We start from the raw sequence: 18,686 nt of genomic DNA, 5'->3' as shown, positions 1-18,686 counted from the left end.
GTTTCACCATATTGACCAGGATGGTCTCGATCTCTTGACCTCGTGATCCACCCGCCTTGGCCTCCCAAAGTGCTGGGATTACAGGCGTGAGCCACCGCGCCTGGCTTATTTATTTATTTTTTAAGACAGGGTTTCACCATGTTGGTCAGGCTGGTCTTGAACGCTGGACCTCAGGTGATCCGCCCGCCTTGGCCTCCAAAGTGCTTGGATTACAGGTGTGAGCCACCACGCCCGGCCTGAAGTTTTCATCTCATTGTGGTTTTGATTTGCATTTCCCTCAAGGCTAATGATAATGTTCATCTTTTCATGTGTTTATTGGCTATCTGTATATCATTTTTTACAGAATTCCATTAACGTAAAACTACCTTAATTGTTCAGGTCAAAAGGTAGGCATTCTGTTGCTACCAGCTCTTTACAGCTAATGCATAGCTACCAGCAAATTACAGCAGAGTAGTTACTAGGAACTCTTTTCCCACTTGTCATCGTCCTTTTTGTTGTTTGTTTTGAGACAGGGTCTATTTTGTTTTGAGACATACAGTTCTGTTGCCCTGTATGGAGTGCAGTGGTGTGATCACCACTCACTGCAGCCTCAGCCTTCTGGGCTCAAACTATCTGCCTGCCTCCCAAAGTGCTGGGATTACAGGCATGAGCCACCACGCCAGCCCTATTCTTTTTTTCTGTGTACCATCTTTTCCTTATTTTATTAGACACATTTGTTTCTGTATTTTGTTATATAGACAAAATTGATAGCTGACATTTATTGAGGGCTTTATTATGTGCCAGGTACAGTGTTAAATGCTCTGCATGTATTATTTAAACTTTCACAATTGTAGCTAGGGAAACAGGGCGTGTTAGTAACTTTACCAAAGTCGTAATTATCTTGTGTCTGGAGACTATATTAAAACAAATTGTACACATTTCTTTAAAGCTTGTTTTGTGGTTGACAGCTATGTCCAAAAAGAATATACATTTCCTACCTTTGAGTCTTAATTCTTCAGTATTACATCACTGGCCTCTAGTCTTCAGTCCCTGTGGCTTTTAGAATTTGTTTTTTAAAATTAATGACTACTTGGGCCTGGTGGCTCATGCCTGTAATCCCAGCACTTTGGGAGGCCAAGACAGGTGGATTGTTTCAGCCCAGGAGTTTGAGACCAGTCTGGGCAACATGGCAAAATCTGGTTTCTACAAAAAAAAAAAAAAAACCAACAACATTAGCGGGGCATGGTTTTACACGTCTGTGGTCCCAGCTACTTAGGAGACTGGAAGATCTATTGAGCCCAGGAGGTTGAGACTGCAGGAGCCATGCTCACGCCATCGTACTCCAGTCTGGGCGACAGAGCAAGACCCTATCTCATAACAATAAGAAGAAAATTGATGACCTATTTCTTAAATTTTTCGAGTCTTACTCTGTCGCCCAGGCTGGAGTACAGTGGCACGATCTCGGCTTACTGCAACCTCTGCTTCCCGGGTTCAAGCACTTCTGCCTCAGCCTCTCGAGTAGCTGGGACTACAGGCACACCCCAGCACGCCTGGCTAATGTTTTGTTATTTTTAGTAGAGACAGGGTTTCACTCTATTGCCCAGGCTGGTTTTGAACTCCTGAGCTCAGGCAATCTGCCCTCCTTGGCCTCTAAAAGTGCTGAGATTACAGGTGTGAGCCACTGCACCCAGCCTAACTTTATAACTTACTGTTTTTTATTTTATGGTTTTTTTGTTTGTTTGTTTTGTTTTTTTTTTTTTTTTTGGTCGGGTTTTTTTTTTTTTTTTTTTTTTTTTTTTTTTTTTTTTTTTTTTTTGAGACGGAGTTTCACTCTTGTTGCCCAAGCTGGAGTGCAATGGCGCGATCTTGGCTCACTGCAACCTCTGTCTCCCAGTTCAAGTGATTCTCCTGCCTCAGCCTCCCGCGTAGCTGGAATTACAGGCATGCGCCACCATGCCTGACTAATTTTGTATTTTTAGTAGAGACAGGGTTTTTCCATGTTGGTCAGACTGGTCTCGAACTCCTGACCTCTCTCAGGTGATCGCCTGACTCAGTCTCCCAAAGTGCTGGGAGTACAGGCATGAGCCATCATGCCAGACCCAGGCTAGTTTTTAAAATACATTTTTAGAGATGGGGCCTTGCTGTGTTGCCTAGGCTGGTCTGGAACTCTACCACTTGAATTTTTAGCATAAAGCAACTACATCCCCACTCAAAAAGTATTGCTGCTTTAAGCTAACAAGTTCAAATGGTAGATTAATCATTTACAAGGTTCAAAAAAAAAAACTACTGTTAATAGCATTAGACAATTCAGGTAGATTTTTTTAAAGGGTATTCTTGGCCGGGCACGGTGGCTCACGCCTATAATCTCAGCACTTTGGGAGGCTGAGGCGGGTGGATCATGAGGTCAAGAGATTGAGACCATCCTGGTCAACATGATGAAACCCCATCTCTACTAAAAATACAAAAATTAGCTGGGCATGGTGGCGCGAGCCTGTAGTCCCAGTTACTTGGGAGGCTGAGGCAGGAGAATTGTTTGAACCCAGGAGGCGGAGGTTGCGGTGAGCCGAGATCACGCCACTGCACTCCAGCCTGGGTAACGAGCGGGACTCAAAAAAAAAAAAAAAGGTATTCTTATTTAACAAACATATGCCTGATTACCTTATCAAGATAGTTTTTCACTTCTCACTACTTAAGGTTATAACATGCAGTATCACTGTGAAAATTAAAAGGGCTGTGAGAATTCAGAAACTCAGTGTTGTTTTTTCTCAAAGCCAAAATAATGTCATAATTTCTGAAATAAATGACTTACATTTTAAATACATGATAAATTGATGTTTTTGTCAGCAATAGGGAAAAAAATTCTTGTTACAATGTATTGAGTATTGAATATTTTTGCATTGTTAGTGAGAATTGTGTTTGGTTTATTTTGTGACATTTAAACCTTCTTCATCATTGAAATTTTGCAGGAGAACGCCCATATAAATGTGAACTTTGTCCTTACTCAAGTTCTCAGAAGACTCATCTAACTAGACATATGCGTACTCATTCAGGTTGGTACGAAATGGGAACTTTTCTATCATTTTCAGTAAATGACCATTTTAAGGACATTCTTTTAGACTTGTAACTGAGTCATTTATTTATGATTTATTTTTAATATAATTTAGAAGTTAGAATTCAAAAATCAGTTTTCTATCGGGAATTCCTAACGTGGAATCCAAAGGTGGACCTCCTGAGAATGAAATTTTTGTGTACACCTTTTCTGGGAGGAGGGTCCTTAATTCTTATCAAATCTTTGAAGTGTTCCGTTACTCCAACAGAAGTTAAACTAATATAGACCAAGGCTGATTGATCCTTTCTGCCTAACCCGTACTTCTCACATTTCCGCTAACAGAATAAAGCTGAGATTCATAATATGTGATTGGCATGTGTCAGGGATTCCTTTTTAGCTTTTCAGGTCCTGAAATTTAGGTTTGTTCTCTTTCAAGGTTTGGTAGAGCTTTTGAGGACTGACTGCAAAAGCTTAGCTTGAAAATGAGAATAATAGACAATTTAGGATGCCAATTTATTAATCTATAGTAAGAGTATAGGACTATAACACGAGAGATTCATCCACGCCAGTGACCGAAACAATCACTGTCACCACTCAGAATTAGACCCCATTGTCTGGGTATGGTGGCTCATGCCTGTAATCCCAACACTTTTGGAGGTTGAGGCGGGCAGATCACTTGAGGTTGGGAGTGCAAGACCAGCCTGACCAACATGGAGAAACCCTGTCTCTACTAAAAATAAAAAATTAGCTGGGCATGGTGGTGCCTGCCTGTAATCCCAGTTACTCAGGAGGCTGAAACAGGAGAATCGCTTGAACCTGGGAGGCAGAGGTGGCAGTGAGCCAAGATCACGCCATTGCATTCCAACCTGGGCAACGAGAGCAAAACGCTGTCTCAAAAAAAAAAAAAAAATTAGTCCCCATTATCAAGTTAAAAAGTAATGTTAGCATCGGTGATCTTGCTCAAATGGGTAATTATTTTATTCCAGCTCTGATGACTCTTGGTGAGCTACCACTTCTTTTCTTCATTGAGACTGAGCCTTGCTCTGTCTCCCAGGCTGGAGTGCAGTGGCGCAATGTCAGCTCACTGCAGCCTCCACCTACCGGGTTCAAGCAGTTCTCCTGCCTCAGCCTCCTGAGTAGGTGGATTACAGGCGTGTGCCACCATGCCTGGCTAATTTTTGTATTTTTAGTAGAGATGGGGTTTTACCATGTTGGTCAGGCTGTTCTTGAACTCCTGACCTCATGATCCTCCTGCCTCAGCTGGGATTACAGGGTGAGCCACCGCGGCTGACCCAACTACCACTTCTGATTAGATTATAGATTTAGAAAGTATGTCTCTGTGGAAAAAGTATCTTAAATCTTGCTGTTTACAAAAGTCTGTGTAGACCCATCTCCCTTAAGTTAATAATTATCTTAGATCTGTGCTATTCAGTTGAGTAGCCACTAACCACATGTGGTTATTAAACTTTTGAAACATTGCTAGTTTGAATTGATATTTATAGAATATGTACTTACCAGATTTTGTTTTCCTTTTTTTTTTCTTTAGTTGAGATAGAGTCTTGCACTGTCCCCCAGGCTGGAGTGCAGTGGCACAGATCTCAGCTCACTGCAACCTCTGCCTCCCGGGTTTAAGCAATTCTCATGCCTCAGCCTCCCTAGTAGAGGGGATTACAGGCATGTGCCACCATTCCGGGCTAATTTTTGTAATTTTAGTAGAGATGGGGTTTCACCATGTTGGCCAGGCAGGTCTCGAACTCCTGACCTCAAGTGATCTGCACATCTTGGCCTTCCAAAGTGCTGGGCTTACAGGTGTGAGCCACCACACCTGGCCACAGTTTGAAATAGTATGAAGAATATCTTTCTCTGAAGCAGGTTAGAGAAAAAATAAAGAATGTTAAATATTTATTTTTCAAGTTGATCATATAGTGAAATTATTGAATACATTGGCTTTAAAAAGTAATAACATAAATTTTACCTGTTTTCCTTTTTACCTTTGTTATATGACTACTAGAAAATTTAAGATTACATGTGTGATATGCATTATCTACTGGACATTGCTGCCATGAGTTAGGAATAAGACTTGATAATAATATTTGATTATATTGCAGGTTCTGATTTGAACAGCTATGAAGGTGTCCTGTAGTATGCTTGCTAGTCTTTCTTGACCCCACATGCTTGTCATGCTAATGTGCTTTGAGCGTTTTTTTCCCTGAATCTAAGCCATTGAGTGGTGCCACTTAACCAGAAACCTGATTTCATTATTTTTGGTTGTTTCTGGTTTCATTCTCTGGATGGTAACATGGATGCAATCTCAGCCGTTGAGGGTAGGCATCATGTCCTGTTCATAGTTGTACTCTAGCTTTTTAGTAAAATATTTAAGAGCTTTATATTATTATTATTACTTTTTTTTTTTTCTGTAGCGGAGTTTTGCTCTTGTTGCCCAGGCTGGAGTGCAATGGCACGATCTCAGCTCACTGCAACCTCCGTTTTCTGGGTTCAAGTGATTCTCCTGCTTCAGCCTCCCAAGTAGCTGGGAGGCTCCCATGTGCCACCATGCCTGGTTAATTTTGTATTTTTAGTAGAGATGAGGTTTCACCATGTTGGCCAGCATGGTCTTGAACTCCTGAAGTCAAGTGGTTTGCCTGCCTCAGCCTTCCGAAGTGCCGGGATTACAGGCGTGAGCTACCGCTCCTGGCCAAGAGCTTTATTTTAGTTAACTAGTTTTAGTCTTCATAACTATTTTGTTTTGCATGAGTTCTATTATCCCCATTTTACAGATCGGGAATATAGGGCATTGAAAAAATATGCCTTTTTTTTTTTTTTTGTAGAATGTCCTCCCTTCTGGATATGTCCACTTGTTTTCTCATGGTGTCATTTAACTTTTCTTCTATCTTTTTTATTGTAAACTGGAAATTAAATTTAAATCCTTGATAATCTTTCCCGCAAATGATATGTCTCATTTAAAGTCACATTTAGTTGATCCATTAATATAATGTTGGGTCACTGCGTATAGAAGGACTACATACTTAATTAGTAATACTTTGCCTTGTCACTGTTTAAATGTTTATAGTGTTCTATACCAGTTGATAATCTTTGCCTGAAACAATTGTATTTGGGCTTGCAAAATGTTTTGAGTTTTGCCTGCTATATTTTAAAAATGATTTTTAGTAGTTGCTGGTACAGTATAGCAAGTATTTTAATGGTGTCTTAAGAACTAGTAATAGTTACTAGCTGTTGTATATATGCTGGTTACTAAAAACAAGTATTTGGTGTCTCCAATTTTAGTAATACAAAGATACTGAGTTTCAGATTATATATTATAGGACAAAAGCTCACAAATAAGTAATTTTTGTTGCTGTTTATGTTTTTGGAGTCGGGGACTCTGTTGCCCAGGCTGGAATGCAGTGGTGTGATCACACCTCACTGCAACTTCAAATGCCTGGGCTCAAGCCATTCTCCTGCCTCAGTCTCCCGAGTAGCTGGGTCTACTGGCACATGCCACCACTCCAGCTAATGGGGACTATTATTATTTTTGAGATGGAGTTTTGCTCTTGTCGCCCAGCTGGAGTGCAGTGGCACAATCTCAACTCACTGCAACCTCCGGTTCCTGAGTTCTAGCTGGAGTGCAGTGGCACAATCTCGGTTCACTTCAGCCTCCGCCTCCCAGCAGGTTCAAGCGATTCTCCTACACCAGCCTCCTGAGTAGCTAGGACTACAAGCATGAGCCACCACGCCCCAGCTAAGTTTTTTTATTTTTTTATTTTTATTTTTTAGTAGAAACAGGGTTTCACTATATTGAACAGGCTGGTCTTGGACTCCTGAGCTTGTGATCTGTCCACCTTTGGCTTCCCAAAGTGCTGGAATTACAAGTGTGAACCACTGTGCCCGGCCTTTTTTTTTTTTTTTTTTTTTTGATATGGAGTCTCGCTCTATTGTCAGGCTGGAGTACAGTAGCAGGATCTTGGCTCACTGCAACCTTTGCCTCCCGGGTTCAAGTGATTTTCCTGCCTTAGTATCCTGAGTAGCTGGGACTACAGGTGTGCACCCGCACCCAGCTAATTTTTGTGTTTTTAGTAGTGATGGGGTTTCACCATGTTGGCCATGATGGTCTCTATCTGTTGACCTCATGATCCACCCACCTCAGCCTCCCAAAGGGCTGGGATTACAGAAGTGAGCCACCGCACTCTGTTGGGACTATTATTTTTATTTATTTATTTCTTTTTTTTGAGATGGGGTTTCACCATGTTGGTCAGACTGGTCTCAAACTCCTGACCTCAGGTAATCCATCTGCCTCGGCCTCCCAAAGTGGTGGTATTGCAGGCGTGAGCCACCGTGCCGGGCTGATTTTTATTTAAGTATCCTATTTATTTTTATAGAGACTGGGTCTTGCTGTGTTGCCCAGGCTGGCCTCAAACTCCTGGCCTCAAGCAGTTCTCTTGTCTCAGCCTTTCAAAGTGTTGGCATTACAGGCATGAATCACTGTGTCCAAATGTATATGTTTATTTTGATAACATCGGTGCCAAGGAACTATCTTAAATAGCTGGGATTGTTTGAAAGTTATTATAATAGTTTGAGAATCTTTGTAGAATAAATTTAAAAAACAATATTTTATTGAGGTATAATTTATAAATTTGAAAATGCACAGGTCTTAAGTGTACAGCTCAGTGACTATGCCTTCACCTAGTTGACTATCACTCAAGTACAAGATGTGGAATACTTCTGCTCAGGAACACCTTGCCCTTTTCACTCAGCACACCCAGTCTTTTCCCTGGATGATATTCTGTGTCCTACCAAAGAACATTGTAGTGTGTTTGTTTGTTTTCTTTTAGATGGGCTCTCACTCTGTCACCCAGGCTGGAGTGCAGTGGGCACAGCTACAGCTTCCTAAACCTCTTGGCACGATTCACTGCGCCTAGTTTTAGGACTTTTTTTAGTAAAATGTTCTTGAGGTTTATTTATGTTGCATTATTGGAACTTCATTTTATTGCTGGTAATTTATTGTATGCCCCCATTACTTTTTACTTAAAAATTTTCTCTGCCGGCTGGGCGCAGTGGCTCACGCCTATAATCCTAGCACTTTGGGAGGCCAAAGTGGGCGTGTCACCTGAGGTCAGGAGTTCAAGAACAGAATGTCCAACGTGATGAAACCCAGTCTGTGCTAAAATGCAAAAATTAGCTGGGCGTGATGGTGGGTGCCTGTAATCCCAGCTACTTGGGAGGCTGAGATGAGAGAATCACTTGAACTCAGAAGATGGTGGTTGCAGTGAGCGGAGATCACGCCACTGCACTCCAGCCTGGGCAGCTGAGCAAGACTCAGTCTCAAAAAAAAAAAATTTCCTTTGATATTCTCTCTAGATATTTGTTTTGTTTTTATTTTTAATAGATTTAATTTAAAAAATTTAAAAACACTAAGAGGCTTGTGCTTGTGTATTTTTCACTGCAGCCTTGACCTCCTAGGTTCAAGCGATCCTCCTGCCTTAGCCTCTAGAGTAGGTGGCTGTGGGCTTGTACCACCACATCTGGCTAATTAAAAAATTTTTTTTGTAGAGGCAGGGTCTCACTAGGTTGTCCACATTGGTCTCAAAACTCTTTAACTCAAGCAGTCTTCCTCACCTCAGCCTCCCAAAAGGACTAGGATTACGGGTGTGAGCCACTATGCCTGACTATTCTTCGAAGAATGCTTTTGAAACGTATATGTAAAGCTTACAAAAATCCTTCCCCTTTTGACTTGCTTACTCCTATAAATTCATTTTGGAGGCATAAAACAAACAACTGGCAGATTTATAAAGAAGAGAAGCTGTTAAAAAAAATTTCTGTATCCTCCCTTTCCCTTCGCCATTCCTTAGGGAGAACCATGTACCTTGATGCTTGCTGTATAGATCGCCTTATTCATTAGAGTTTATAAAATTATGATATTTTAATTATAATTCTATTAGTGTAAATATGAAGAGAAGAGATAAATTCCATTTACCTATTTACTCATAAGAAAGACAGGATACATAAGAGTCTTCCCATGTATTTATTTATTTGCTTATTTATTTGAGGAGTTTCACTCTTGTTCAGGTTGGAGTGCAGTGGCGCTATCATGGCTCATGGCAACCTCCGCTTCCCAGGTTCAAGCGATTCTCCTGCCTCAGCCTTCTGAGTAGCTGGGATAACAGGCATGTGCTACCATACCTGGCTAATTTTTTTTTGTATTTTTAGTAGAGACAGAGTTTATGTTGGTCAGGCTGGTCTTGAACTCCTGACCTCAGGTGATCCTCCCACCTCAGCCTCCCAAAAGTGCTGGGATTACGGGTGTAAGCCACTGTACCTGGCCTTATTTTACTTTTTGAGAAAGAGTCTCACCCTGTTGCCCAGGCTGGAGTGCAATGGTTCAGTCTCAGCTCACAGCAACTTTCGCTTCCCAGGTTCAAGCGATTCTTCTGCCTCAGCTTCCCAAGTAGCTGGGATTATAGGTGCGTGCCACCATGCCCAGCTAATTTTTTGTATTTTTAGTAGAGATGGGGTTTCACCATGGAATTACAGGCATGAACCACTGTGCCCAGCCTTTTTAATTAATTTCTTTTTTGAGACAAGCCTAGCTGTTGCCCAGGCTGTAGTGCAGTGGTATAATCTCAGCTCGAAGCAGCCTCCACCTCCCAGATTCAAGCGATTCTCTTGCCTCAACCTCCCAAGTAGCTGGGACTATAGGCATACACCACCACACTCGGCTAACTTTTTTTGTATTTTTACAAAATGCTTCCCAAAATTTTGTATTTTTACAAAAATGCCTCCCAAAGTTCTGGGATTACAGGCGTGACCCACCATGCCTGGCGTAGTCTTCTCTTTTATTTATCCATACTCAGAGTTACCAATTGGTTCCAAAAGTGAAAATTCTTGCTCTCTGCTCCATGTTAAGGACTTTACATGGATTAGATTAGATTATAGCTCACAACACTTAAGAGAGTGTTTTATATTTTAAGAAATTGAACTCTAGAGAGGTTTCAGTACTTTGCTCAAAGTCTCAGAGTAAGCATCTTGCAGAGCCCATTGTTTTATCTCCCAGATAGTCTAGCTCTGTCTAGAACAAGTTCTTAGGCCTTGTGCTACCTATCTTTCTATGTTCTATGCCCACATATGTTAAGAAAATGTTTGTCTCCATTTAAGTCATTCACTGGAGAGGACAATATAGAACCAAGTATAGAGTAATGTAGCATGTTGTAGAAGCTTGCATATTAATAAATCTTTTAGCAGACCAATATGGAGAAGAATTATCTGGTCAGCTGAATATCCAATTTGACTACCTGGATAAGATGATTATTTTATTACCAGGCATTTTCTAATCATGTGAAGTTTAACATCTACATGGTTTTGCCTAATGTTTGATTTTGCTTTATGAAAAATTTTAGTAAGATTTGATAATGAATTTGAGAATGTTTGAGATGAATTTTCATAAATGTCAATTTCCATTTTTCTACTATGCATTCCATTGGACCAGTGGGGTATGGATACCATTTGGTAATATTTACTAGAGTGTGATCTAGATGGGTATGTATTCAGGTAGAATGTATTACTCTTGTGCCTTTAATTTTGGGGGTGGGGGTGGTTCTGGTTCTGTATGTTTCAGTGATTATGATGTTTCTTATTTTACATACCATATCTATTTGTGTGCCACTTCTCATTACCTAGTTCTTTTACACATTTTATAGAAAAGGTGGGGGAAACATCAATAAAGTTTTCCTATATTTTTGCTTAAAATAGCAGTGCTAGCACAGGGAGTTTGCTAAGTGAAAATTTACTCAGCTCTTACCATGTTGGACAGAAGGATTAAATTTCAAGAAAAAGCCTTTGCTCAGGCTAAAGCAGAATTTCAAAACTTTTACCTAGGATCTGGGAGTGTAGCCCAGAGTGTTTTTCTCAAAATTTACCACAAGAAAATTAGGGTGGGGAAAGTATGTTATTTATTTATTTGTTTGCTTGTTTGAGACGAATTTTCACTCTCATTGCCCAGGCTGTCGTGCAGTGGCATGATCTCGGCTCACTGCAACCTCAGCCTCCCGAGTTCAAGCAATTCTCCTGCCTCAGCCTCCCAAGTAGCTGGGATTACAGGCATCTGCCACCATGCCTGGCTAATTTTTTGTATTTTGACTGGAGATGGGATTTCACCATGTTCACTGGGCTGGTTTTGAATTCCTGACCTCAGGTGATCCACCTGCTTTGGCCTCCCAAAGTGCTGGGATTACAGCTGTTAGCCACTGCACCTGGCTGGGAATTTTATTTGATTTATTTTTGTGGCAGGGCCTTGCTCTGTTGCCCAGGTTGGAGTGCAGTAGCACATTCACAGCTTACTGCTACTTCAAATTCCTAGGCTTAAGCTGTCCTCCTGCCTTGGCCTCCTAAGTAGCTAGGACAACCGGTGCACTCCCCAATGCCTGGCTGATTTTTTTCTTTTCTTTTTTTTTTTTTTGAAACAGTCTCAGTTTTGCCTAGGCTGGAGTGAAGTGGTACGATCTCGGCTCACTGCAAACTCTGCCTCCTAAGTTAAAGCAATTCTCGTGTTTCAGCCTTCCAAGTAGGTGGGATTACAGGCATGCAGCACCATGCCCAGCTAATTTTGTTTGTATTTTTAGTAGAGATGGGGTTTCACTGTGTTGGCCAGGCTGGTCTCAAACTCCTGGCATCAAGGGATCCACTCACCCTGGCCTCCCAAAGTTAATTTTTGTTTTTATTTATTTTGCTCAGGTTGTTCCCCTAACTTCTAGGCTCAAGTGAGCCTTCTGCCATGGCCCCCCAAAGTGTTGCAATTATAGCCATGAGCCACTGCACCTGGCCAGAATTTTATTTTCTACTCCATTATGCATTTGTTTTAACTAAACACACAAAAAAATTTAAAATAGATAATTTTCCTTCAAATTAACATCCAGAGCCCAATTGAACTTTGCCAATGGTTGTGTATTTCTTAAAGAATCTCTGTTCTTTAATAGTGCTTGAGGACTCTAACTTGAACTGTTTTGAAGCTTGTGGTTGACTGAGATTTCCTCTGAGAATCAATGTAAAAGGATAGAGAAATGTTATACAAATAAATATGGTAAATGTAAGGTGCATGATACAGCATTTTCAATAGTCTGTCATCATTTTACATATACAGTTCCTTATATTTTAATGTTAAATTTGTCTTAATCTATACCTTCTTTCATACTTTTGATTTACTTTCAGGTGAGAAGCCATTTAAATGTGATCAGTGCAGTTATGTGGCCTCGAATCAACATGAAGTAACTCGCCATGCAAGACAGGTTCACAATGGGCCTAAACCTCTTAATTGCCCACACTGTGACTACAAAACAGCAGATAGAAGTAACTTCAAAAAACATGTAGAGCTACATGTGAATCCACGACAGTTCAATTGCCCTGTATGTGACTATGCAGCTTCCAAGAAGTGTAATCTACAGTATCACTTCAAATCTAAGCATCCTACTTGTCCTAATAAAACAATGGATGTCTCAAAAGTGAAACTAAAGAAAACCAAAAAACGAGAGGCTGACTTGCCTGATAATATTACCAATGAAAAAACAGAAACAGAACAGACAAAAGTAAAAGGGGATGTAGCTGGAAAGAAAAATGAAAAGCCTATAAAAGCGGAGAAAAGAGATGTCTCAAAAGAGAAAAAGCCTTCTAATGTGTCAGTGATCCAAGTGACCACCAGAACTCGAAAATCGGTAACAGAGATGAAAGAGATGGATGTGCATACCGGAAGCAATTCAGAAAAATTTTGTAAGACTAAGAAAAGCAAAAGGAAGCTGGAAGCTGACACCCATTCTTTACGTGATCCTGTGAATGATGAGGAATCTTCAACAAGAAAGAAAAGGAAGGTAGAAAGCAAATCCAAAAATAATAGTCAGGAAGTGCCAAAGGGTGACAGCAAAGTGGAGGAAAATAAAAAGCAAGATATCTACATCAAAAAAAGTACAAAGAAGAAAACTCTGAAAAATAAATCAAGTAAGAAAAGCAGCAAGCCTGCTCAGAAGGAGCCTGCTCAGAAGGAACCTGTTGAGAAGGGGCCTGCTCAGATGGACCCTCCTCACATGGAGCCTGCCCAGATGGGGCCTGCTCCCACAGAGGCAGTTCAGAAGGGGACCGTTCAGGTGGAGCCGCCGCCTCCCATGGAGCCTGCTCAGATGGAGGGTGCCCAGATACAGCCTGCTCATGCCGAGCCTGTTCAGATGGAGGTGGTTCAAGAGGGGCCTGCTCAGAAGGAGCTGCCACCTCCTGTGGAGCCTGCTCAGGTCGTGGGTGCGCAGATGGTACCTGCTCACATGGAGCTGCCTTCTCCCATGGAGACTGCTCAGATGGAGGTTTCCCAAATGGGTCCTGCTCCCGTGGAAACTGTTCAGATGGAGGTTGCCCAAGAAGAACCTGCTCCCGTTGAGGTGGTTCAGAAGGAGCCTGTTCAAATGGAGCTGTCTCCTCCCATGGGGGTGGTCCAGAAGGAGCCTGTTGAGATGGAGCTGTCTCCTTCTATGGAGGTAGTACAGAAGGAGCCTGTTCACACAGAGCTGTCTCCTCCCATAGAGGTGGTCCAGAAGGAACCTGTTCAGATGAAGCTGTCTCCTCCCAGAGAGGTGGTCCAGAAGGAACCTGTTCAGATGGAGCTGTCTCCTCCCATAGAGGTGGTCCAGAAGGAACCTGTTCAGATGGAGCTGTCTCCTCCCATAGAGGTGGTCCAGAAAGAACCCGTTCAGATGGAGCTGTCTCCTCCCGTCGGGGTGGTTCAGAAGGAGGCTTCTCCTCCCATAGAGCCTCCCTTTCACATGGAGCCAGTTTCCAAAAAGCCTCCTCTCCGAAAACATAAAAAGGAAAAGTCTAACATGCAGAGTGAAAGAGCACAGAAGGAGCAAGTCCTTATTGAAGTTGGCTTAGTGCCTGTTAAAGATAGCTGGCTTCTAAAGGAAAGTATAAGCACAGAAGATCTGTCACCACCATCACCACTGCTGCCAAAGGAAAATTTAAAAGAAGAGGCATTAAGAGACCAAAAATTACTCGTCAGAGGTGAAGGAAATCAAGAAGCCCCTCTTCAGAAAGTAGGAGCAAAAGAGGCAGATGAGAGCCTACCTGGTCTTGCTGCTAATATTGAGGAATCTACCCATGTTTCATCCTCTAGACAAAACTTAAATATGCCAGAGGGTGAAAGTTCAGATGGTAAACATCAGACCGACGCTGTGGTTTGTGAAATGGAAATGGACACTGATGAGAACACAAGAGAGAATCTCCCTGGTATAAACTCAACAGTTCAAGAACCAGTTTCACCAATGCTTCCCCCCTCAGCAGTAGAAGAATGTGGTGAAGCAGTGTCTAAAACTGCACCACCATCACCTCCTGCTACCATGGCAGTAAATGAGTCTCAGGAAATTGATGAAGATGAAGGCATCCACAGCCATGAAGGAAGTGACCTAAGTGACAACATGTCAGAGGGTAGTGATGATTCTGGATTACATGGGGCTCGGCCAGTTTCACAAGAATCTAGCAGAAAAAATGCAAAGGAAGCCTTAGCAGTCAAAGTGGCTAAGGGAGATTTTGTTTGTATTTTCTGTGATCGTTCTTTCAGAAAGGGAAAAGATTATAGCAAACACCTCAATCGCCATTTGGTTAATGTGTACTATCTTGAAGAAGCAGCTCAAGGGCAAGAGTAATGAAACTTTGAACAAGGTTTCAGTTCTTAGTTTGTAAGGTATATTACATTTTATATTCATTTATAGTAGTAGACAACCTTTTAAGATTGCTTTAATTAGTCTCTGATGTTGATTTTTAAGTGGCACTCTTTTCCTTAGGACTTTTTATGTATACCTGTTGATGTATAAATTTAGCAAATCTACTAAACCAGCAGATACCTAAATCTGTTAGCTTATGTGTCTAATTGAAATGAGGCTAAGATGGTATAGCAGCATTTTATTGCTTTGTCCAGCTACAACTTGTCATTTTTTTCTCCATGTCTCTTCCTGTTTCACTTTAGTTTATTCTTAGTTTTTTATTGAGATCTATAAAAAATTGGCTTAATAGCAAATTACTTGAATAATTTGCCTGCTTTATATAAAGTTAGCACTTTAAGATTTTTTTTTAGAGATGGAAAGACATTTACATTGAAGAAAAATTGTCCCAGCAATAGACATTCTATCAGTCCAAGCATAGACATCCTGAGTTTTGATCAATATTTTTTATTTGTGTATGTTAATCGTCATGAAAACAATGATTTTGGTGTGTTTTTTATTTTGGTGCTTTAATGGCTTAAGATGTTGCACATTTTTTTTTTTGTTTCTGTTTTTGTTTTTTTACCTATGCAGTTAAAATTTTCCTAGATAGAACATTTGTGTTAAACAGTAACACTTTATACGTATATATATATATGCATGTTTATTTTGGCCTCTTTGGAGGGATGCTTTTAGACTTGTTTGCAAAAGGGCAGTTTTCTTTTTCTTTGCTGCAGTTGTCTATTTTGCAGAATAATAGTGTGTGCAAGTTTGTGAGCAAATGAAACATGCAGGTTCAATCCATTGATTTTGATTTTTACATCTTATATCTATGCCAGAATCTTTATTTCATATAACTTATTTATTTTGAATGGATGTAGTAAATTCACAGTTCTCAGTTTTGATTTTGCAATAAATAAACCACTAGGTTCCATATCGAACAAATTTTTATCTCAAATACCAACCATCAATTTTTTTTTTCTTCATGTGTTTTGGTACAGCTAATTCCCAATTTTAGTGTGTTAAATGTTTGAGGAAAACCTTTTCTCATAGATGGTTGGTGTGCATGTGGCTACTTTACAATAAAGAACTGTAAGTGATATTTGGAAACTGCAAACCTGGAATTAGGAGACATAATTATTCCTTCAAGTTTTACAGAATATCACTTGGAAGATTCCAAAGCCATAGCTATTACGCGGCAAACCTAGGTTATGAGAGGTAGTGTGAGTGCTGGCAGACCAGCTGCAACTTTCCTATACAGTGAAAAAGGCTGGTGAAACAAGTACAGGCCAGATTTTAAAAAATCATACTTTCTCAGGGATCTCCACAAACTAGTGGGTGTCCTGGCTGTCTCTGTGATAGCCTCTTTCTACATACAGGTGAGGCCTCAAATGAATTGCAGCTATCCTGGTGTTCCTGTGGGGGCACTTTGTATGAAAAAGGGCATGTACTCCAAAACATTTTTGTAGGTTCTTTGGCTCATCGCCAAAGCGTATGAAAGAATCCAATATAGGATTTTTCTTACTGATAGCAGTTATTCATTTCAGTAAAACAAAATATGATCCCAGTAGGGAATCTTGAATTCTGACCTCCCATATTCTGTTTTGAAATAACCACTTTGTATTTCATTTTAAAAAATCTGATGATTTCTTTGAGGCAGGTTTCAGATTTTGGCAGTACAACAGGAAAGATTAGGAAAAGCATGAATAATAGTGTATGGATGGAGAGCTTGTTAAAAATCTGAGAGTGAAGTTTGAGTTAAAAGTTGTTTGAACATGGAATTGACTGGGAGGCCAAAGATTTAAAGAAGCAGAAGATTCTTCTCTTAAGACATGAGGAGTAAGTTGTGTGATAATGGTGTGTGTTTTGTGTGCATGATTGAACATTGTAAATGTTGAATTCTAGGCTCTGACAATCACTGTCAACAGAAGATCAAGCTGCAAATATTTATGTTTTAAAACTTAAATTATAAAGCTAGTTAAATCTAATGACTAGTTTTAATGTTCATGGGTACATTTTACCTTACCGTTTACATTGTATAGAAAAAGATTCATCTTAAGCACAGATTGGATATTAGGAGTTAGTTTGGGGAAGAGTTTTTTTTTTGTGGATTCTTTCATACTGTAGAAGAAAAACCATTTGCCTTCTAGGGAATTGAGCTAAATTCTAAACTAGTCATTAAGACTAGAATGCTAAAAACAGAAACATGAAGGAAATTAAAACCCCTTATTATTAAATTGATATGTAAAAACATTGTTACTGGAAATTGATTGGACTTGAGGCCTTCTTCAAGAAAATAAGGACTTGATTGTCAGGCCTATATTAGGTTCTGAACCTTAACGCCGTGTATTTGTACTTATTAAAAATTGTTTCAATTAAAAGTACATTAGCAGTATGAACTTCTGGTCCAGTTGGAAGTTCTTTCATCTGAAAAATGTGATATTTGCATGGAACTGTTTGAATCTTTTTATTTTCTAGTCCCCCTCCCCCACACTGGATAGAATTTAAGCTAGAATTTTCCCTTTGGATAAAAGAACAAAAAATGAACATGTTATTTGTAAACTGATGTTTAGTAACTAGTGATAAACTTGAAATAATAGAATACATTATAAGCCTTAATCTTAGGTAGTCTTATAAAAATGAATCTCTTAACTATCTTTTGAACCTATATTCACATTGGTTTTCAGATACTTTAAGTTATATTTTTTTTCTGTTTTCAGAGCTGCTTTTTATTCTGGGGCTACTTTTTTTATTGTATAATTCACAAGGGGCTGCTTTTTTTTTTTCGATAAGGCTTATAACTATGGCTGGATGTTTTGCTCTAGTCTTCTAAGAAGGGCCATTTTATTTTTTAGAGTCACTTCTAAAGTCATGTGGTAATAAACTTTGGAGACTCTTTGGCATATGAGAGCTGATACAAATTAAAACCCAAGTAGACCTCATTGCGTGTCACCCTATGAATGTTGACAATGGAAGGAATACCTTGCCTGTAGCATACTGTCACTTCTGAACTGAAAAGCTGAGGAAGAAAGTTAATTCTTTTTTGCATAAATCAGAAAAACTTATAGTGTTCCCAGTTTCCTGGTTGACCTCAGCAGATGAAGTGGACAGGTAGTGTTAATTCAGATTGAAGAAATTGTCTGAATCTTGGTTTGTGTAGATTTACAATCTACATGCAATATTAACTAAATCAGATAGCTTTTACAGTTTCACATGTGTACATAGGTTCGCTCCCAGTCCCTTCCATATCCATTAGTTATTGAACTTTCTAAACTGGCATTGAAACATTACAACAATGTTTTGTTGCACCAATTTTATAAACTTATGCAGTGCAATACGTGTTATTTTTCTGAGGCAAACCAAAGGTAAATTTCTCAAGGTTCTTGCTGCCTTCTTTAGCAGCATTTGATGGAAGATCTTTTATACATTTGTAATAGATAAAAATAAACCAGATTGCAAATCCTTTTTTAAAATCTTAAACCATGTACCAAGTTTTTGGTCCAAATTGTGTAGAATAAGTTAAACTTAAATTGCATTTTATTAACCAATATGAGTGTATTTCTGTAAGCATAGTTATGTTGAAATAAAGTTTTAAAAAGCATGATGCCTTTATTTATTATTGGTACAAGAATGTAGGAAACCAAATTTATGTTGCTGGAACTGCAAGTATATAATAGGCTTTTCAAGATTATTTCCCACAGGTGACCTGTTGCAGGTAGAAAAGTCACAGCATGTTGTTTGGGGTAACGATCCAGCATTGGGGTAACAACCCCCAAAGCATACACTGCTTTCTGGGAGGTGGGAGGTGGGTGAGAAATTGGACAAGTCACACAAGATTTTAAATAGTAATTACTTCCCAACCACAAGTCCCCTTAACAGTTTTAATATGCATATCCCTTTTCTTTTTTCTTTTCTTTTTTTTTTTTTTGAGACAG

The 18,686-nt window shown here is 39.8% G+C and overlaps 1 protein-coding gene across 3 annotated transcripts in view; it reads left to right on the top strand.

The window, feature by feature from the left end:
• REST (RE1 silencing transcription factor) overlaps positions 1 to 18,352 on the top strand; it is a 27,448-nt gene extending 9,096 nt beyond the window's left edge. For 2 of the 3 annotated variants that reach the window (XM_017513261.2, XM_017513262.2), the window contains exons 3-4: positions 2,946 to 3,029; positions 12,227 to 18,352. In XM_017513261.2, the coding sequence (XP_017368750.1) occupies positions 2,946 to 3,029; positions 12,227 to 14,697 (2,555 nt within the window). In that variant the 3' untranslated portion in view covers positions 14,698 to 18,352. The remainder of the gene's footprint in view (positions 1 to 2,945; positions 3,030 to 12,226) is intronic. The other variant, XM_037733018.1, reaches the window with a different exon arrangement.
• Positions 18,353 to 18,686: the final 334 nt, after the last annotated feature.

The sequence above is a fragment of the Cebus imitator genome, unplaced genomic scaffold, assembly GCF_001604975.1.
Source record: "Cebus imitator isolate Cc_AM_T3 unplaced genomic scaffold, Cebus_imitator-1.0 Scaffold490, whole genome shotgun sequence".
NCBI lineage: Eukaryota > Metazoa > Chordata > Mammalia > Primates > Cebidae > Cebus > Cebus imitator.
The sequence above is the reverse complement of the archived record's forward strand: the minus strand, read 5'-3'. Positions and strand labels throughout refer to the sequence as shown.